This window comes from Drosophila subobscura, chromosome O, assembly GCF_008121235.1.
Source record: "Drosophila subobscura isolate 14011-0131.10 chromosome O, UCBerk_Dsub_1.0, whole genome shotgun sequence".
NCBI classification, from domain to species: domain Eukaryota; kingdom Metazoa; phylum Arthropoda; class Insecta; order Diptera; family Drosophilidae; genus Drosophila; species Drosophila subobscura.
This window is the reverse complement of record NC_048533.1, coordinates 2,131,894-2,151,703: the sequence shown is the minus strand read 5'-3', so window position 1 is coordinate 2,151,703 and position 19,810 is coordinate 2,131,894. Positions and strand designations below refer to the sequence as shown.

Below are 19,810 nucleotides of genomic sequence, written 5' to 3'. Positions count from 1 at the left end.
TTGTAAAAAAATATTCAAATAGAATTTGATTTCATTAATAAAGTCGCAACTAACATTTTACAATTTCAACAAAATATTTGCCCATAGTTCCTAAATGTGCTTACCTAATGTTTTACGTTAACTAGCAGTATCCAATATCCATTAGACAAATTCTGGAGACAAGCTATTTAAATACAATGTCGATTTTTGGTTATACCCTTTACTCCAAGACCATGTGTCTGAGTATCCGTCTTGTTGAGTGCCTAAATATCAGAGACTATCAAAGCTAGAGCGACCAAATTTTGTATCCAAAATTCTGTGAAATCATGTGTAAATCTATTTATAGATTGGATCATTTTTATAGGCAGAATATAGATAATTAATTTTCTATGGCTATCCCACAAGACTCCATGTGTTCTTCGGCAACTTCTCTTGTGCAGTGCACGTCACTGGTGACGGAATCCGAGTGTCGGTGTTAGAAGTGATGAATATGTCGATGACAGATGCAGTAAAAAACAACGAGAAGGGACGTGTGAGACGCTTCTTACGCGTCACAACTTTTATACCCGGCACTCAGTACTGCATCTGCACTTTAGCGGTTATTTGTTATAGACACACACTGCAGAGTCATGGCAAGAACGCGGCAGAGGCAGAGACGTGTCAGGGGGAGAGGCCATAAACAGCGCGAAGCAGAGTGTGAATGCTGTGGGACGGGGTGGGTTTGGCCCCTGCAAATTAATTTCTTCATTGTGGCTATATTAATGATCCAATCGTATCCCAATTTGGTGATCTGATAGATATGGTCATTCCCTACGGAATGGCGTTTTCTTGTATCTTCAAAATTGTTGTTTGCTTAGTGGTTACATACAACATTTATTCGCACAAATGCAATATACCCTATTTACTCTTCGAGTACCGGGTATAATTATTTAATAATCTCAAAATGTTTATTCCCGGTACTCCCAGAGTAAGTAGGGTATATTGTACATTTACATTTTTCATACATATGTCATCTAAATCTACTTCACATCTCAAGCCAACACGCTGTTTTAGCTCACCCCCCTCCCCTAGAGCCGCACACTGCACGAAGCAGAGTGTGGAATGAAATAATGTGCAAGAAACAAAAGCTGAGCGGGGTGAGAATAGCCACTGCAAATTAATTTCTTCATTCTGGCTATAATAATGATGCAATCTGATCCCAATTTGGTGATCTGAAAGACATGGTCCTTCCTTTCAGTGGTCAAACCCACCCCGTCCCGCAGCATTCACACTCTGCTTCGCGCTGTTGCCGTTGGCCTCTGCCGCTGACACAGCTCTGCCTCTGCCGCGACTCTGCAGTGTGTGTCTATAGGGGAGGGTGGCGAGCTAAAGGAGCGTGTTGGCGTGAGCAGTGTTGTTGATGTAGATGACAGATGAAGAAAAAATGTAAAATTTGACAAATAACCGCTAAAGTGCAGATGTAGTACTGAGTGCCGGGTATAAAAGTTGTGACGCGTAAGAAGCGTCTCACACGTCCCTTCTCGTTTTATATATTTTTTTTAATATTTGCTCTTTGCTGCGCGGAAGGGGGCGACATTGTATTTAAATAGCTTGTCTCCAGAATTTGTCGAAAGTTTGCAATACACTTGTAACAGTGAGAGCAAACAGCCATCTGGATGCAAAATTATGGCTCTAGCTTTTGTAGTCTCTGAGATCCAGGCGCTCAACAAGACGGACGGACAAACAGAGATGGCTAAATCGACTCGGCTATTGATGCTGATCAAGAATATATATACTTTGTGGTGTCGGGAACGCTTCCTTCTGCGTGCTACATTTTTTTCGCAAAAATACAATATTTACTCTTCGAGTACCGGGTATAACAAAAAAAGTAGTGCAAGCCGAGTACGATTGATAGGTAAGTAGAGAAAAGCAGGTAAGAAGACCCGTCAATAAACAAAAAAATAGAGAACTCAATATATAATTTTTCGATCAATTTTTCGACTTTTCATTTTGTTAAAAATACGTCACCAAAAACAAAATGTTTGCATTTCAAAACTTAATATTATTTTTTTTTTTGGAGCCCTTTGGTGGGCTGGGCTGCGGTCTTCCTTCGGCTGGATGCGGCTACTCTGAGCGGAGACCGTGATGTCGAGGCGTTGAATACACTCCGAGGAGAAGATTCGGTTGTGTGGGTTGAACACACTCCGAGGAGAAGATTTGGTTGCGGAGGTTAAACACACTCCGAGGAGACGAGTAGCAGAGGTGAAGCCCACTCTGGAGAAGATTCCGAGATGGGAGACCACTTCTGGCGAGGATTCCGGGCTTGGAGCCCACTCTGGCGAGGATTCCGGCACTCTCGGAGAGGAGTATTCAGAGGTGGAGCACGCTCTGGTAGGGATTTTCGAGGTAGAAGTACACTCGGTGAGGAGGATTCAGAGGTGGAGGAGGATTCAGAGGTGGAGCACGCTCTGGTGGGGATTTCGAGGTAGAAGTACACTCCGGGAGGAGGATTCAGAGGTGGAGCACGCTCTGGTGGGGATTTCGAAGTAGAAGTACACTCGGGGAGGAGGATTCAGAGGTTGAACACGCTCTGAGGGTATGTATGGCAGGCCGCTCGGCAAAGTAGAATACTTTGTCGTTAGCACCGCTTAGCTAAATTGGGAGGTTAATCCCAGGCTATCCAAGGTGGATTGCCAGGCTAGCCCAGACGGACTGCGGACGAAAAGCTAAAACCAAAACTGTTTAGCGGCATCAATCAGCTTTTCAGATAAACAAAGTTTTTTACAACTAGAGGTGGAGAGCTATCTATAGTGGGCACCATCGATAGTGGACGATAGTAAATTTTAAACCATTGATAGTGGTCGATAGTAGTCGATAGTCGCAATAAAAAAATGGGTTTTTTAAGCCTAGTACTAGATCGAAAAACATGTTGTTCAATATATTTTGCTTGTAGAATAGTGTCTCAATAAAATAGAGGCAACAATGCCGCTAAAGTTGAAAGATAAATGCTTCTCAACGAGCTTAAGGACATCAAACGGCAAAAAAAGGAAACAATTATTATAGATTAATGAGACATATATTGAATTTATTTGCATTTTTAATTTGTTTACTTATTTGAACGCTATTATCTTCATGTTACCAAAACACAGACCCGGCTCGGGTCTGTAGTTTGTGTTTTGGATTTTTGGTATATGGTGTAATTTTTATATTTTTTTCAAAGTAATGCAGCACATAGTGCTGCATTAAATTATAAAAGTTCAAAATTAAATATATAGGAAAGTAGTCAAATTCTTAATATTAGTGTTTGAAAGACATGCGATGTAAGTATCATATGAAAGGTATTCGCTCAAGAATGAGGAATATGCATACATTCATGAAAACACACCACTCAGGTTAAAGGATAATCAATATTACTTTGATTTTCAACTTTTAAAGTACAAGTTACGGAATATCTCTTATTTCCAACCATTAAAATAAAAATACAAAAATAGCTCTTATATTTGATTTTAATTAAAAGAACCATAATCAACTCTTATTTTTTATTTAAAAAATATAAATTAAAAATAGCTCTGAATTCTTCTTTCTATTCAAAAAATCAAAAATAATTGTTATGTGTAACTTTTATATAAAAAAGTTTGAAATAATGTTCAGATTTCAATTTGTACTTTAAAATTTATAACAGTTGCTGTCTCTGGTCTGAAGCCATGTGTCAGGGATGTGTCCTTGGAAGGAAATACCGTCGAAGATCCGCTTGAGCCAGTTTATGGATCTTTCCCCAGCATGGATTAATTGTGCTGACATTATGACAGCTGGTACCGGGGACTTGCTGGCCTTGAATCTTTTAATCGACCAGGATACATTCTCGTGGCTTAAATGGCGTAGAATATATCTTGAGCAACTAGAGGTAATTTAGAGGAGAAGACAGTTTCCAAGCACCTCCGAGAAGAAGTGCTCTTCTTCAGGAAAAAATGTTTTCCTGTATCATAGGTTCTCACCCCGTTCATTTATGTCGGAGCTTTCCCACTGGCAGTGGTGCGCGTTGGCATCGCACCCCACTAGCAGGACGATGTCTCTCGTCTCGCAGTCTGCGATAAGGGCACGTAGGGCCGTGTGCTGGTCTTGCTCCATGTGCATATGCTCATCAGCTACGGATAGCTTATAGACTTGAGTCCTCAGACCGGATACCCTGTTTCCAAGGATCCAGGGTTCCTGAATGATGACCATATCGGCTCAACCTTTGGCTAGGTGGAGCAAAAATAAACGTTATATTGAATATATTTATATTATAGTCTAATATGTTGAAATGTGCTAGTTTAGAGCAAAACTCTGGTTTTCATTTGTCATCAGTTGTTTTTTGCTCTGTGGGTGGTGCCACATGGATTCGGAGTTTCGCGGTTCAAAATCCCACCGTTCCTCTCTAGATGTACTATGTGAGGAAAAGGCTAAAAAGGAAACACAGTCACTGCTTACAAAAATATATCGAACCATCTCAACTCATCGATTGTTTGTAATAGTAATTTACGACAAAGGATAACTTATTTCCTTAAATAAAAAATATGTTCTATTTATATGAATTTTCATTGGAGTTGCGATAGTCTTCTCGATATCGCAATAATAAAATCAGATTTAGAATAGTTGTGTTTACATACAATCATACCCTCATTGGTGCTTCGATCGTACATATATCTTTCGAAAAGACCCGCCCTTATTCTAGGATAAGTAAACCCGGAAGAAATCCAGGTGCAGTTTAATAAATCAATAATAAATTTAATAATGCGATTGTGTAAATATGAATTTCCTCAGATTTACATATATTTGTTGTATCTCTTAAAAGAGTGAGAAGTATGAGAACAGTGTTTTCTAAGCCTTGTTTACTAACGTTGTGTACGTATGTATGTATGTATGTATGTTCTATTTACATACATTCATACATGCATGCAGAGGTGTTGTGCAGACTTATTAAGTTGGTCTCAGATTATAACGTTCACTGCTGAATTTTGTAAAAAATGAAGTGCATGCATATGTATCTATGTATATATCCACATTTGTGTTTAACATATGTATGACCAACATTTTCAAATGAACTAAACTTGCACCGCTAAAGTGGTTTATACAGTGCCGTAACCTGAATTGTATCCGTCAGCTGTGATACTCTGAAATATGCTTCGTGTCAGCAAAGTTGAATGTATTTTAGTTTTCAATTGGACAAGGACAATTACACTGAACGCTGACTACAGAGACCATTTCATACATATTGAGATTACGGCTAATGTTCAAAACAAGATTCTTTTCTGAAAAGAGGAGGCTGCTACTAATGAAGCGTCTCTAATGGTATATGGTATACCCACTCAATCAATGAAATAGACTAAGGAAACTTCCACATGAAAAATTATTTTTTAAATACCGCTACGAATGAACATGCAAAAATATAGATATTTGTATTACCGTTAATCAAGACTTCTTCCCTTTTCTAAAAAAAAAAATCGAAATCAAATATTTTTTTAATATATTCTTTTGTGGGATTACTTTAGAACAGTTATAATTATTATACCCGGTACTCGAAGAGTTAATAGGGTATATTGTATTTGTGGGGAAAAGTGGAAGTATGTAACGCACGGATGGAAACGTTTCCGACCCCATAAAGTATATATATTCTTGATCAGCATTAAAAGCTGAGTCGATAGAGCCATGTCTGTCTGTCCGTCTGTCCGTCCGCCTTTACGTCTGTCCGTCCGTCTTGTTGAGCGCCTGGTTCTCAGAGACTATAAAAGCTAGAGCCACCAAATTTTTCATCCGGATGGCTGTATGCTCACATTGTTACAAACGGCATCCACAGTTTAGAAGATAAAAGAAATCTAAAAACACCATTCCGTAGGGAATGATCATATCTATCAGATCACCGAATCCCATTGGATCATTATTATAGCCAGAATGAAGGTATTGAAGGAAATGAAGGAATGATCTATTAATTCTTGATCAGTATCAATACCCGATTCGATATAGCTATGTCTATCTGTCCGTCCGTCTGTCCGTCCTGATTAGTGTCTAGACTAAGAGAGGTAACCAAGTTTTGCATCCAGACTTCTATATGCTCACACTGTTACAAGTGTATTTCAAAATAGGGTTAGTCTCGCCTGCTCTAACAAAGTGCGAAAATCTCCCACATCCACAATTTGATAAGACGATAAGAGAAAACTAAAAGCACAATCCCCCAGGGAACGGCTATATCTATCAGATCCTCGAATTAAGATCTGCTTATATCACCCTACCCCTTCCCCTAGATGACAGATGTAAAAAAAATATAAAATTTTAAATATTAAAAAATTAAAAATGTATCACACTAAGGCATGGCTCGGCCCCCATACAACGAACGCGCCGTTTTTGCTTTTGTGTGTGAAGACGCACGCAAACGTATGTATGTACATACATACATACATATGTATGTACATGTATGTATATACTGACTGAGTACCGCTTTAACGCTTACGAAGATTCTCACAAACGTTCCTACTCGTTAGAGTTATAACATTTTCAAATCAAAAGGTCGATAAAATTATGGTATATTTGAAACAACCAGTTATTATTTGTTCTTCCATAATTGGTTTTTTTATGAAGCTCAATATGAAAGAGTAAAAAGAAATATTTTTGATATCCTCGCAACACAAAATGCATTCAGGAAAATTAGATGCGATTAAATAGGGTAAAAATTATTAGGAATCTCTTGTTTTATCGACAGAAGAAATCTAATTTCACTTAATAGCATAAGCACCGCTTAATCCCAAGTTTTTTTTAAGAATTAGAAAAGTTATTGTTTTGGCGATGCTATTTGTATTCAATTAGTTAAATCGCTCACAGAACTCCCAGACAAATTGATTTGGATCGTCGCAACTACTTAAAAGATTTTGGCGGGGTCTGCTCTTTGCGTTAGAAAGAGATACATACAGACAGGATATCATATGTTTGAAAGTATGCAAAAAAAAACAACAAACAAAGAGTACCATCTCTTTTTAAATTCGTCTTGAGAAACGTCACTATCCTCTTTACAAAGAACTATCCGTGCAGATAATTTGCTTTTTGTTGACAATATTCTCCCTCGTCAATGCAGTCATCTAAAAATATAGCATTTAAGCTGTTGGATGTTGATTTTAATAGCCCTCCTAAATATATAATTATAATGTATTAAGAGGTGCTTGGTTGAACCAGTGCGCCGGTAATACAGTCTCTATCAACCTGCTAAATAAGAGTTTTCGCCAAGCCTATGCCAAGCCAGTCCTAGCGCTCGAACCCACGGACCCCGGGATCTGAAGTGTCGACCTTTTGCTCCAGGCCACACTTCGATTTGCTTCGGCAGGCATAATACAGGTTTTATCCAGTTCGAAAACATAAATATCATAATTTGTCCTAGTTCTGGTGTACAGATCGCGAAACGGTTCGTTAGATGAATTTCCGAGAGAAGACTATGTTATGTTCTATAGAAGGAGAGACAGGAGAACTCCTTGCTGACATACCTTGACTGAGTGCACGATCCCATTGATGCTGTCACCGTCCTGCATGTGAGCAATTTATCGATGAGCATCACCAAGTGACAGTCCACCCCCAGGTTAGTCAGAGCATCCGTAATGGCTCTTGGTACGACGTTGTTAAAGGCTTCCTCGATATCGAGAAAAGCTACTAGGGAGTATTCTTTGAGTGGTATAACATAACATATAACATTCTGCGCCTGACATAATCTGAGGACTAATGGTTTTCTGCAGTTGTAGCCCAAAAGTCTCTTCAAGATCATGGGTAGAAAGGACGATAGTCTGATCTAAAAGACGGTCTAAAATCTTCTGCGGTTAAGTGTGAGGCTTTCCGCGCATTGGGGATGACGACAATTTTCTAATTAAGTCAAGAGAGTTAATCGTCCTTTTCCCAGCTTTTTTTAGTCGGACCGAAATGACTTTGTCAGAATCTGTCGATTTGAACGGATTGACGTCGTTCCCTTCCTAGCTGATGTTCATTGAGGATGTGAGGATGTGTGCCATGGAAGTTACGGGCCCTTCATTTGGGGAGGAACATCTCACTGGAGTTTATCCACGAACCATCGTTTCTTTTGAGGTGCCTACCCCCGAAGGGGTAGCTTCAAAAAGGATCTTACGAAGCCTTGCGGCTTCTGACGTTTCCTCGATCTTTTTATACCCGGTACTCGAAGAGTAAATAGGGTATATTGTATTTGTGCGAATAACGGTTGTATGTATCGCACAGAAGGAAACGTTTCCAACCCCATAAAGTATATATTCTTGATCAGCATCAATAGCCGAGCCGATAGAGCCATGTCTGTCTGTCCGTCTGTCCGTCTTGTTTGTCGGCTAGTTCTCAGAGACTATAAGAGCTAGATCCACCAAATGTTGGCCCCAGACTGCTGTATGATCTCATTGAAACCAGTGTATTTCAAAAATTAGCCCCGCCCCCGCAAAAGGGCGAAAACCTGCCAAACCTACAATTTTGAAGATAAAAGAATTGGATAATTATTATGGCTACAATGAAGAAACTAATTTGCAGTGGCTAAACCCACCCCGTCCCGCAGCTTATATTTGTTCTTTTCACATTCTCTCATTCACACTCTGCTTCGCGCAGTGTTTGCGGCCGCTGCCTCTGACACATCTCTGCCTCTGTCTCTGCCGCGTTCCTGCCATGACTCTGCAGTGTGTGGCTCTAGGGGAGGGTAGCGAGCTAAAGGAGGGTGTTGGCGTGAGCAGTGTTGTTGATGTAGATGACAGATGAAGAAAAAATGTTAAATTTGACCATTAACCGCTAAAGTGCAGATGTAGTACTGAGTGCCAGGTATAAAAGTTGTGACGCGTAAGAAGCGTCTCACACGTCCCTTCTCGTTCTTGTTGCATAGGGTCAACCTGTGTTTGTAATGATCCCAGTTTATTTCCCCTTTAGCGCTCTTAACTCTGTTAAAAAGAGCTTTGAAGCTCAGTAGGTTTTCCGTAAGAAATCCATTTGTTAAGATCACCCGGATGTTTTTTCACAAGTTTTCTTTTGGAGTCGCGCTTCGTGAAGCCCTTGCTGAATGATTGAGTGTAGGAGTTCTTCCATAGTTGTACTATATTTTTCCCAATGTGTTTTCCTGGTGTTAAATGTGTCCTTAGGATTGTCTCGAAGTCTTGTTTATAAACCTACTCGACAAAATCTAACCCTTTTTTTCTCAAGGAACCAAACCACCCTTTTCTGATAGAATTGAGGCATTTTATTTATGAATTATGGTTTTTTGATGATGATTTTTGTGCGGGTTTTCTATTATACCCGGTACTCGACGAGTTAAGGGGTAAATTCGACTTTTGCTCGAAGTAGATGTAAGTAACTCACAGGTGGAATCGTTTCCAACACCATAAAGTACATATATTCTTGGTCAGCCGAGTCGATATGGCCATGGCTGTGTGTCCTTCGTCAGTCTTGTTTGTAGCCTAGTTCTCAGATACTATAAGAGCTACAGCAACAAAATTTTGCATCCAGATTGCTGTTATCTCACCCCGGGATACACAAAGGCCATCACCCCCTTGTGGCATCAACAATTGTGAAAATAAATACATACATATGTATATATATGACCCTCATATGTTTGTAATGATAGAGGCAAGCAGCTTCCAGTCTTGGTTCTTAGCGCATACGAATTAAACGAATTCGGTGTTTCTGCCGTATTTATAGTTGTTCACTCTTATCTCTAAATTTATGCATGTCAAATACAGATACGCTTTACATCTCTGTACATCTTCACATATGTATATACATATATTATATTATAAAATCTAAGAACATAAAATAAAAATAATACAAATTTAACTTTGTTATTCAACTTTCAGATATGATGGAAGCCGAACAAAACATTGGGGTGGCGGATATGACAACAATGACAGAAATTGACGAATCCGGAATAAACCACAATCTTAGTCTTCGATACTGTAGTGACATAATATATGTATCCTTTTAAAGTATGAATCCTCGTTGTATGAATTTCAACGGTTCTTTGCTAAGCACCAATTTATTAGAGCTGTTTTTATACCAGCTACTCGAACAGTAAATATGTAGGTATATTGTATTGGTGCGCGAAAGTGGATGTACATACATACATACATATGTATGTAACTCACAGAAGGAGGCGTTTCCAACCCTATAAAGTATGTATGTATATTTCTGATCAGCATCAATAGCCGAGTCTATATCTGTCTGTCTTTCCGTCTGGTTTGACACCTCGACTCAAAGACACTAAAAGAGTCACCAAATTAGGTTAAACGAGAAGGGACGTGTGAGACGCTTCTTACGCGTCACAACTTTTATACCCGGCACTCAGTACTACATCTGTACATTAGCGGTTATTTGTCAAATTTTAAATTTTTTCTTCATCTGTCATCTACATCTACAACACTTCTCACACCAACACGCTCCTTTAGCTCGCCCCCCTTCCCTAGACCCACACACTGCAGACTCACGGCAGAGGCAGAGCCAGCGGCAGTGGCAGAGCCAGCGGCAGAGGCAGAGCCAGCAGCAGACGGCCAGTGTTTTACTATAAGCTGCGGGACGGGGTGGGTTTGGCCACTGAAAATTAATTTCTTCATTTTGGCTATAATAATGATCCAATCGGATCTCAAGTTGGTGATCTGATAGATATGGTCATTCCCTACGCAATGGTGTTTTTAGTTTTCTTTTATCTTTTGTAGATTTGGGAGGTTTTTGCGGGGGCGGAAGGGGGCGTGGCTCATTTTTGAAATACACTTGTAACAGTGTGAGCATACAGAAGTATGGATGAAAAATTTGGTGGCTCTAGCTCTTATAGTCTCTGAGTACTAGGCGCTCATCAGGACGGACAGACGGACAGACAGACAGACAGACATAGACTCGGCTATTGATGCTGATCAAGAAAATATATACTTTATGGGGTCGGAAACGTTTCCTTCTGTGCGTTACATACAACCGTTATGTGCACAAATACAATATACCCTATTTACTCTTCGAGTACCGGGTATAAAAAAAAACCACTTAGGCATACTGATATACTGACTGAGTGCCGGGTATAGAAGTTGTGACGCGTACGAAGCGTCGCACACGTTCCTACTCGTTTTTTTATGTAGCTGAATATTATGCACAACAGATTGGGGGGTTTACAAAGAGCTTGCCCGCTAGTTACATAAAAAATATGTTGGGTAAGTAAGCTCACATGTGTATATGCTGACTGATTAGCAGGTATAAGAATAGATACACGTCTCTTCTGCTCTCACTCGTAATTATCCAATGAAAACAACTGATTGGTGTCCGATACAAGACGATCATAGACTTACACCGGGTCAATACTTATTGCTGTAAATCCATATAAAAGCATAAGTATATACAACAAGGTAAGATTTAAGAAAGATGTACAATTAAATAGTATATTAATTCATACAATTAGTTTATTGCAACCGTGGAGTGAACCAACAAAAGTAGTGAAGAAAGAGAAAATAGTACTATAGAATTCGATAGGGGAATGCTCAAAGTCGCTTGAATGCTTCACAGACATAAAATCTGCTTTCCTGAAGCAAAGGGTAGACAAAGGTTTGGTGTGGGACTTAATAGGACCAGAGTGAGGTAACAGAGATAATATAGGATAGTATGTATATAAATAAGTCTTATAAATCGGATTGTACCAGGGTTGGTCAACATCTTCGGCTACAAATTACGTGATTTAAAAGCATCCGTTATATTTTTGTCTATTCGCCAGGAAATATTTATATTTCAATAGAAAAACGAGGAGGCGTCAAAACATGTAACGAAACTACCTTTTTCTGAAAGATATGAGGGTTAGATGTGGACTGATGATACTTTTTTTGTTCTATTGCAGACATATTTTTTAAAGAATCTTCAAAAACCTTGTATTTTTTAACTCTTTTTTTAGTGGTAGCGCTTTTTTTTCAATTATCTTCTATCTGATTGTATTGAACTTAGACATTCTAGAAAGCTTATTAATGCATCTATAATGTATTTTCAAACACATTCCGGCTTTAGCTTACTGTCTGCAAAATGTTAAGCTTTCAAATGCAAAAATTATGATTTTTGTGCAGTACTTTTTACGAAATTTTGACTTTGTCTTTGTCTTGATGTAGCTAATAATTGGACCCCAACTCTTAGTTGTTTTAGTTTAGCGTCTGGGAAATATAAAGCTTTGTAATGCAAACATTTTTTTTGTGGTATTTAAAAAAAATTTTAACTTTTAAAACTCACGAAAGGTGGAAATAAAATTATATCCTAGGTCTTTAATTGTTTGTTGTATATGTTAATGTATTCGGCGTCGTTTAAGTATTGCTGGTTAGACTAAATTTGGTTGACTCCAAACCCTTAATTGTATTATTAGGATTTTCTTTAAAGTTATGTAAAAAACAAAATGCTACCTCTGAAAAAACCATAAAAAATTACAAGAGAAATAAAAAAAAATAAGCAGAATTCATTAAAAAATTGTAATTCCCGAAATCTATCAGAAAAAGTCGTTTCCTAGAGAAGGTGTAATCAAAAGTCGAGGAGTGTAATCAATGAGTCGCAAGGACAATCTTTGGAAGGCTGTGTGATTAATTTCGAATTTCACTTTTGTTCGCATAGTCAGCTGTATGTTGCCTGTTCGCGAGTTGGTAAATAGTTTTTTTTTTGGTCCGGAAAACCATTCTTTATCAATCATTTTTATTATCAATCATAATCTCAACTGATTTTGATTCCATTGAAGTAAATCATATCAAAATATGAATTACCTTTGTTTTATTATAACTCTAGTGTTGAACTGCAGGCTAAATTGGGGCGAGACGATGCTTTCCGGTTGCGCTTTTAAAATATTAAAAAAAAAAAAAAACAAAGTTCTTTGGATCCAGCTTTTCCGAGTAATATCGAAATTGCGTTGAAATTTACCCCAGAAAATTATAATTTTTGAATTTTTAACTAAATATATGACAAGTGGCAAGTTTAAGCAGCAGCTTGTCTTTTCATAAATTCAACGCTTTTGAAAGCATACTCAAGCATACTAAGCCTTTCCTCTAAAAATAAACAAAAATTACTCGTTTTGTCGAACTTGACTAACACCATTTTTTAAGTTAGCAAACAAGGTAATACTTTTAATTTTGTTTTTTTTTATATTAAAGGAACATGTTCACAAATATCACGGCCGTAAAATGGGTTATTTAGACCCTCATGTGTTTGCCCTAGCTGAAGCTGCCTATAAAAGTATTGTTGATGATCAAATAAATCAGGTAAGATTGTCTTTTCAATATTTTTACTGCGTGTAATTTACTTTGGCATTAATCAAAAAAAAAGAGCTAGAGCTCTAAAAATTGGCATGAATGTTCGTTAGACTAAAGTAGAATTTCGGAAAAAAATTTAGTTTTTTGGGCCCCGCCTTCCTCTCGCCCCCATACGAACTGGAACCCATTTACGTCGTATCTATATATATAAAAGAAAGTCGTATTTGTTAGAACACTTATAACTCGAGAACTCCCGAGTAGCAGAATACATCTTAAAAACTTATGGCCTGTTTGTTGCGGCCTTAAAGCCAAAACTTTATTTTTTTCTGAAGACATCATGTGTGTGTTCAGAAATTTGTCTAAAAAGTTCATTTGTTGTTCATTTGTATTTGTTTAATCATATTTAATATTTGTTTTATTTATTTGTTTACTTTTGTATTAATCATTTTAATAACAATGCGTCCTAGAAGATCTAATCTTTCCCATCGAAGCCGTAATGCAATTAGGCAACGGAATATCGCGAGTTGGAAGCACTAGACCGAACATTAAAAGATCTGCGCAATGACTCGAGATGTTTTGGTGGTGCAATGATTTTATTATCTGGCGATTTCCTACAAACACTACCAGTCATTCCAAGATCTACTGCTGTCGTCGAAATCAACGCTTGCCACAAAGCATCAAATTTGTGGCGATATGTAAAGAAACTTCAACTGTCTGTAAATATGATAGTTGCGTTGTTGAACGATCTATCTGCTGATGATTTTTCGGATCAATTGCTGACTATCGGTAATGGCCGTGTTCCTGTTGACAAATCGAGCGGTTTGATTTCATTTCCTCCAAATTTTTGCAATTTCGTATCATCAAAAGACGAGCTTATCAACAAAGTATTCCCGGATATCATTGCTAACCACAAAAATACTAAATGATTAAGTGAGCGAGCAATTTTGGCCGCTAAAAATAAAGATGTAGATGACCTCAATCTTATAATTCCAAATCAAATCGTAGGTACTCTGTATTCATTTAAATCTATCGACTGTGTAACAAACGAAGAAGAAGCCATTAATTATCCAACTGAATTTTTAAACTCCTTGGATGTGCCTGGTTTACCACCGCACAATTTAAAACGTAAAGTTGGCTCGGTAGTCATCATGCTTAGAAATTTAAACAAACCAAAACTGTGTAATGGAACGCGTTTGGTGATAAGAAAATTGATGAGAAAGTTCTTATTCCAACGATTACGATGATATGCCCGTTGAGTTTAAACGAATTCAATTCCCGATTCGTCTTGCCTTCGCCATGACGATCAACAAATCACAGGGCCAATCCTTGACTATTTGTGGCCTCAATCTAGAAAATGCATGTTTTTCTCATGGTCAATTGTACGTGGCATGCTCACGTGTCGGCAAACCATCCGCTTTATTTGTTCTTGCGCCTGACCGAAAAACAAAGAATGTCGTTTACCACAAAGTGCTTGAATGAAAATCCTATTACCATCGCATTGGATCATTGCAACCTATAGAAGATGCACAGCATAAATTCGTGCAAATATACTTCATGGGCAATATGGAAGAACAACTTGACAGGCGTCAAGGGATCAACACAGCTACGAAGAGAGCAATTCTCCAAGATCTGCAACAAATGCTTCATGAACATCATGCATTGGTCAGGCTGTTCAAGAATGCTTTAGAGCGCATGCCAAAGGATTGCAATTCGGTCAAGTCAATTAAATACATTTGCAAATATGTCACGAAAGGGAAAAAGCGACATGGCGGTTTTTGGTATCCAAACATCCAATACCAACGATGAAATCACGCGCTATCAAGTTGGTACTTTTTTGTTTCTATCCATATAAACATATTATTTTGTATCATTGTTTTACGTTCATCAAAGCCGAAATTGGTTCAGCTAAAAAGTTACACGACATTCATTGACTGTTAGGCGGTGCGAAGTTCGCCGGGTCAGCAAGTTTATTATAAAAGAATGTTTTTTAAAGATTAATTATGATAAAAGATAATTTAAAACATTTTAGAACTTTAAAAAATATATTTGTTTGAATGATTGTTTGGTTAAAGGAATTTTATTGGAATCGCTCCAACGGGCGACTGCATTTCGCTTAGTACTTGTTTAACTAAGCAATAAAAATTATATTTTTCGTTTGAATTGTAATAGTTTCTTCTTTAGTTGGTCAGTTTTCGTCAATACTTTTAAAGTACAACATTTTACTGCGTCTGCTTTTCGATTGTTGTTGGTACAGACCTCCAGCAACGCTGCATAAGTGAATTAATAAGCATTTGCAAAATTTAAAATTTTCCGAAAAGGGGCAAAAACGGGCATAAAGCATTAACTCCACATGATTCTATAAAATTTGGTAACTTGTAACTTGAACCTCTGTGCAGTGGTGTGCTGTGCAAAAGTAGTATTCCACAGAACGCACGTGCAATTGTTAGTACCAAGCTAAAAATATTCCTCAACAATGATTGTTTGGACAATTAAAACACTACACACAACTACCAAAAAACATGTATCAGCAATTAATTGATACCTCGACCTATTAATTCCATATTTTTACTTTTATTTAAAGTTTGAAATCGAGCTACAATTAATGCTGTACGTTGCTCAATGTTTCCCGCACTTTTTCACAAGTCAAAGCATCTCAAAATCAGCCAACTTTGAAAGCGCGCAAAAAATGTATGATACTCCGTAAAAATCTTCGAAAACCAGTTTTATTCCATCTTGATATTCTGAATTCAGAAAATTTAAATATTTTAACCAAAAAAAAATTATATTAATGCCAAAAATTCGGGCTTTTTACCCATAGTGCTTTGCATGAAAGACACCTCGATAAGAAACACCTTTTTATACCCGGTACTCGAAGAGTAAATAGGGTAATGTATTTGTGGGGAATAACGGATGTATGTAACCTTTCGCCCTTTGCGGGGGCGAAGTTAGTTGCAAGAGGTCCCCGGAAGCTACGTGTTTGAGAATAAAAGCACAACACGACTCATGTTTTGAAAAATGAGGACATGAGGCATGTGGACTGCAATCAAACTTTTTAAAACAATACAGTAATATTACCATTGAAAAGTGCCTCTCAAAAGGATCTATCGACAAGATATTGATCTGAAACACGCAAGAAAGCTCGCTAGGAATGGAATTTTATCCGAAAAGGTCGACACTTTTCCATGTCTTGCTCAGTCTCTAGACCAAAATCCCAACGAAATATTATTGTAAAATATGAAATGTGTTATTACGATTACAATTGCGTCAACTAGAGCACAGTTTTGCCAAGTGGTTTAAGAATTATAGTCTCATATCCTAATTAGGCTTGGGCAGTACCTTATTTACACATGACAGGTGGGAGTAAGGCCATAGTGAAAACAAATTTGATTTAAAACTACATAATAACCCTCGAGAAACATATAGAACATGAAACATAAGCATTAATTCTAGTTTCGTAGTTTCTTTAAATTTTCTAAAAAAAACTACTATTTTATTGAACAGCATTTTTCATGGGTATTTTTCTAAAGTCATGTAAAACAAGTAGATGGAATGCAAATGTTCCAGGATTCTTTCTGGATTCAAATGTGTACATTTCAGGCTTTCCAAAAAGGTATCACTTGTTCTATTCGGAAGACTGAAAGGGTCTCAAAAATATTGGTGAAAATTGTGTGGCGCGACACTACTATTTCATTGAACACAAAAAAACATAAAAACATACATTTGTATGTTATGATTTTCTGAAATTTTACGTTTTACATTTTTTTCCCTTTTCATACCAACGCGCTTTTAGCAGCCACTCTCCTCTAGCAGCCGTGCAAGCGAGCGAGAGAGAATGAGAAAAAAAAACAAAGCTGCTTGGTCGGATGGTGGTCCCCTGAAAATGATTTTCATCCTTCCGGAAATAATAATGATTCCATCTAGTTCCTGTTCGGGGATCTGATAGAAAGGGCCATTTTTTACGGGATTGCGTTTTTAGTTTTCTCGTATCTCTAAAATGGTGAATGAGACAGAGACAGCTCTTATAGTCTCTGAGAACTATCCGACAAACAAGATTGACAGACAGACACATAGACAGTCATAATTGGGATAGTTTTTTAATTGCCTTTAGAAACTATAGATTCAACTCAATATCGGGAACTGCTCTTTGAGAATCTATGAAATGTTTTTAAAAGGTATACATATGTACAATGTACATACATACATATGTACATATGTTATTATTATTACAAAAATGTTTACTTTCCTGTCATGCAATGATTTATCATCGCCGTTTGTAGGTCCTTAAAAATGTTTGGCTGTATAGTATTTAATTTTGGGCTATTTATCAAATCAGTTGTTATTTTCAACTTAGGTGTTATAATAATAATGTGATCTAATAATGCAACTTTTTTTTTTTATTTAAAGTCTTGTGTGATATCTGGAGAATCAGGCGCTGGAAAAACTGAGACCACAAAATTTATTTTACAATATCTATGTGCAATTACTTCTAACGTTTCCTCTTGGGTCCAGCAGCAAATTTTGGAAGCCAATACCATTCTTGAATCCTTTGGTAAGTTTAAAATTCAGCATTCTTCGGTTACCGAGCTTTTTAAAACTTTACTACTAGGCAGGCTCCGGGGTTTACATAATACTGCAAATTATTTTATTGGCAACCGAAACGCTTACTTTTAATTTTTCAAGCGCTGAATAAGCGTTTTTTTCTATTTGCAATTAGGATTCGTTTTGCTGTATAAAAATCCATTGAAAGCTCTTGTAATCAACTATCCGTTTTATAAATTAAAATTAAAATTTTGCAAAACCGTAGCCGTATACGAATGTATGTTCAGAAGCTGTTGGTTTAATTTCTTGAGTTTTTTCAACAAGTTAACAACGGAAAAAATAAGTTATTCATGTATTCACATGCATGCAGAAGTGGCCAAAGTTGAGGAATAAATTGTATACAAATAATCAAGAATTTCTTTAATGATGCATTTTTATTTTAGGAAATGCAAAGACGATACGAAATGACAACAGCTCCCGCTTTGGAAAATTTATGCAAGTGTGTTTTGATGATTCCAACTGTATAAAAGGCTGCATTATTCAAGATTACCTCCTCGAACAATCCCGTATAACGTTTCAAAGTGAAGGAGAACGGAACTATCATGTTATGTATCAATTGGTTGCTCAGGGGCTAAAAAATGTGGACATGGCACAATCCCTGAATTTGAGACCTCCAGAATTTTATAAGTATCTTAATACTTCGGATGTATTAGCAATTGATGTAAATCTTGAATCAGCAAAATTCAATGCTCTAACAATGGCCTTTACAGTCTTGCAAATTCCTCAAAGCGTAATAGATGGAGTTTTCAAAGTCTTAAGTTCGATATTATGGTTAGGAAATATTGATTTCAAGGACATTGATGGTGAGGGATGTGATTTTTCAAATTCGGATCAGGAAATTATCATTAATATATCAAAACTTATGGGACTTAAGCCTACTGATCTTGAAAAGGTTCTCCTAATGCGCCAAATAAATGTTAGAGGAAATATTACTGAAATTCCGCTAAAAATGCAAGAGGTAAGTAAGCAAAACAAATTAGATAATAAAAACAATGAGGAACGTTGTGAGACGCGTCGTACGCGTTGAAACTTTTATACTCGGTATTCAGTCAGTATAAATAAGTGTCATACATATGTATGTAAATATGTACATATGTAAGGAACTGTATTAAATTCGTCAAGGCTATAATAATGATCTAATCTGACCATTATTCAAGGATCTGATAGATAGGAACATTCTCTACGGAACTGCGTTTTCGGTGTACTCGGTGTTTTCTGGTTTCCAAAATTGTGGATGTCGCTGATTTTCGACCTTTTTTGGCTGGTGGAATGGGGAGGTGCAAAATTTTGAAATACACTTGTAACAGTGTGATATCTCAGCAGTCTGGATGCAAAATTTGGTTGACGTTGCTTTTATAGTCTCCGAAGTCCAGGCGCTCAGCAAGACGGACGGACAGACGGGCGGACAGGCAGACATGGCCATATTGACTCGGCTATTCATGCAGATCAAGAATGTGTACACCTAGCTTCCATGACCATCGACTGTAGAATTGTTTAAATAAACATTTTTTGTAAAGTTAGATTGTGTATAATATATGTTTATGGTCTTCATTTTATGGAGCAGTACATTTTTTATTTGTCTTTAAAGGTATTTAGATAGCATGGTATATATTTGTTTTTTTTTTACACATTCTGTCATTTATTGTATATTTTCTTCAAAAGGATTTCTTAGGCATTGGGTAATATTTAGGTTTTTAAAAATGTGTTCAATCAAAGACAATATTAGAATAAGCTGGTTCGACATGGCTTTAGCTTTGGGTCCAGGCTCTCGAAAAATCTACATATGTGTGCACACGGAATCTAAATCTCCTTGCATGTATAGGTTTTTTCAAGTGCTTCAAATGCACTTTGTACTTTCGGAAGGCGTTTGCTCACTATATATATGTATATATATATAGGATGAATGTATACATATGTATATACATATTCATATATCCTTTATATGAATGCCATTTGTATTATAGAATATATTCAACATACAAAATAAACATACATAAAATATATCATACATG

The 19,810-nt window shown here is 37.1% G+C and overlaps 1 protein-coding gene across 4 annotated transcripts in view; it reads left to right on the top strand.

Moving 5' to 3' along the window:
* The first annotated feature begins 4,476 nt into the window (after window positions 1–4,476).
* LOC117896379 (unconventional myosin-VIIa) overlaps window positions 4,477–19,810 on the top strand; it is a 46,435-nt gene continuing 31,101 nt past the window's right edge. For 2 of the 4 annotated variants that reach the window (XM_034804657.1, XM_034804656.1), the window contains exons 1-6: window positions 4,482–4,698; window positions 9,807–9,922; window positions 11,274–11,336; window positions 13,101–13,208; window positions 17,604–17,748; window positions 18,182–18,756. In XM_034804657.1, the coding sequence (XP_034660548.1) occupies window positions 9,809–9,922; window positions 11,274–11,336; window positions 13,101–13,208; window positions 17,604–17,748; window positions 18,182–18,756 (1,005 nt within the window). In that variant the 5' untranslated portion in view covers window positions 4,482–4,698; window positions 9,807–9,808. Of the gene's footprint in view, window positions 4,699–9,806; window positions 9,923–11,273; window positions 11,337–13,100; window positions 13,209–17,603; window positions 17,749–18,181; window positions 18,757–19,810 lie in introns of all 4 variants that reach the window. The other 2 variants (XM_034804659.1, XM_034804658.1) reach the window with 2 other exon arrangements.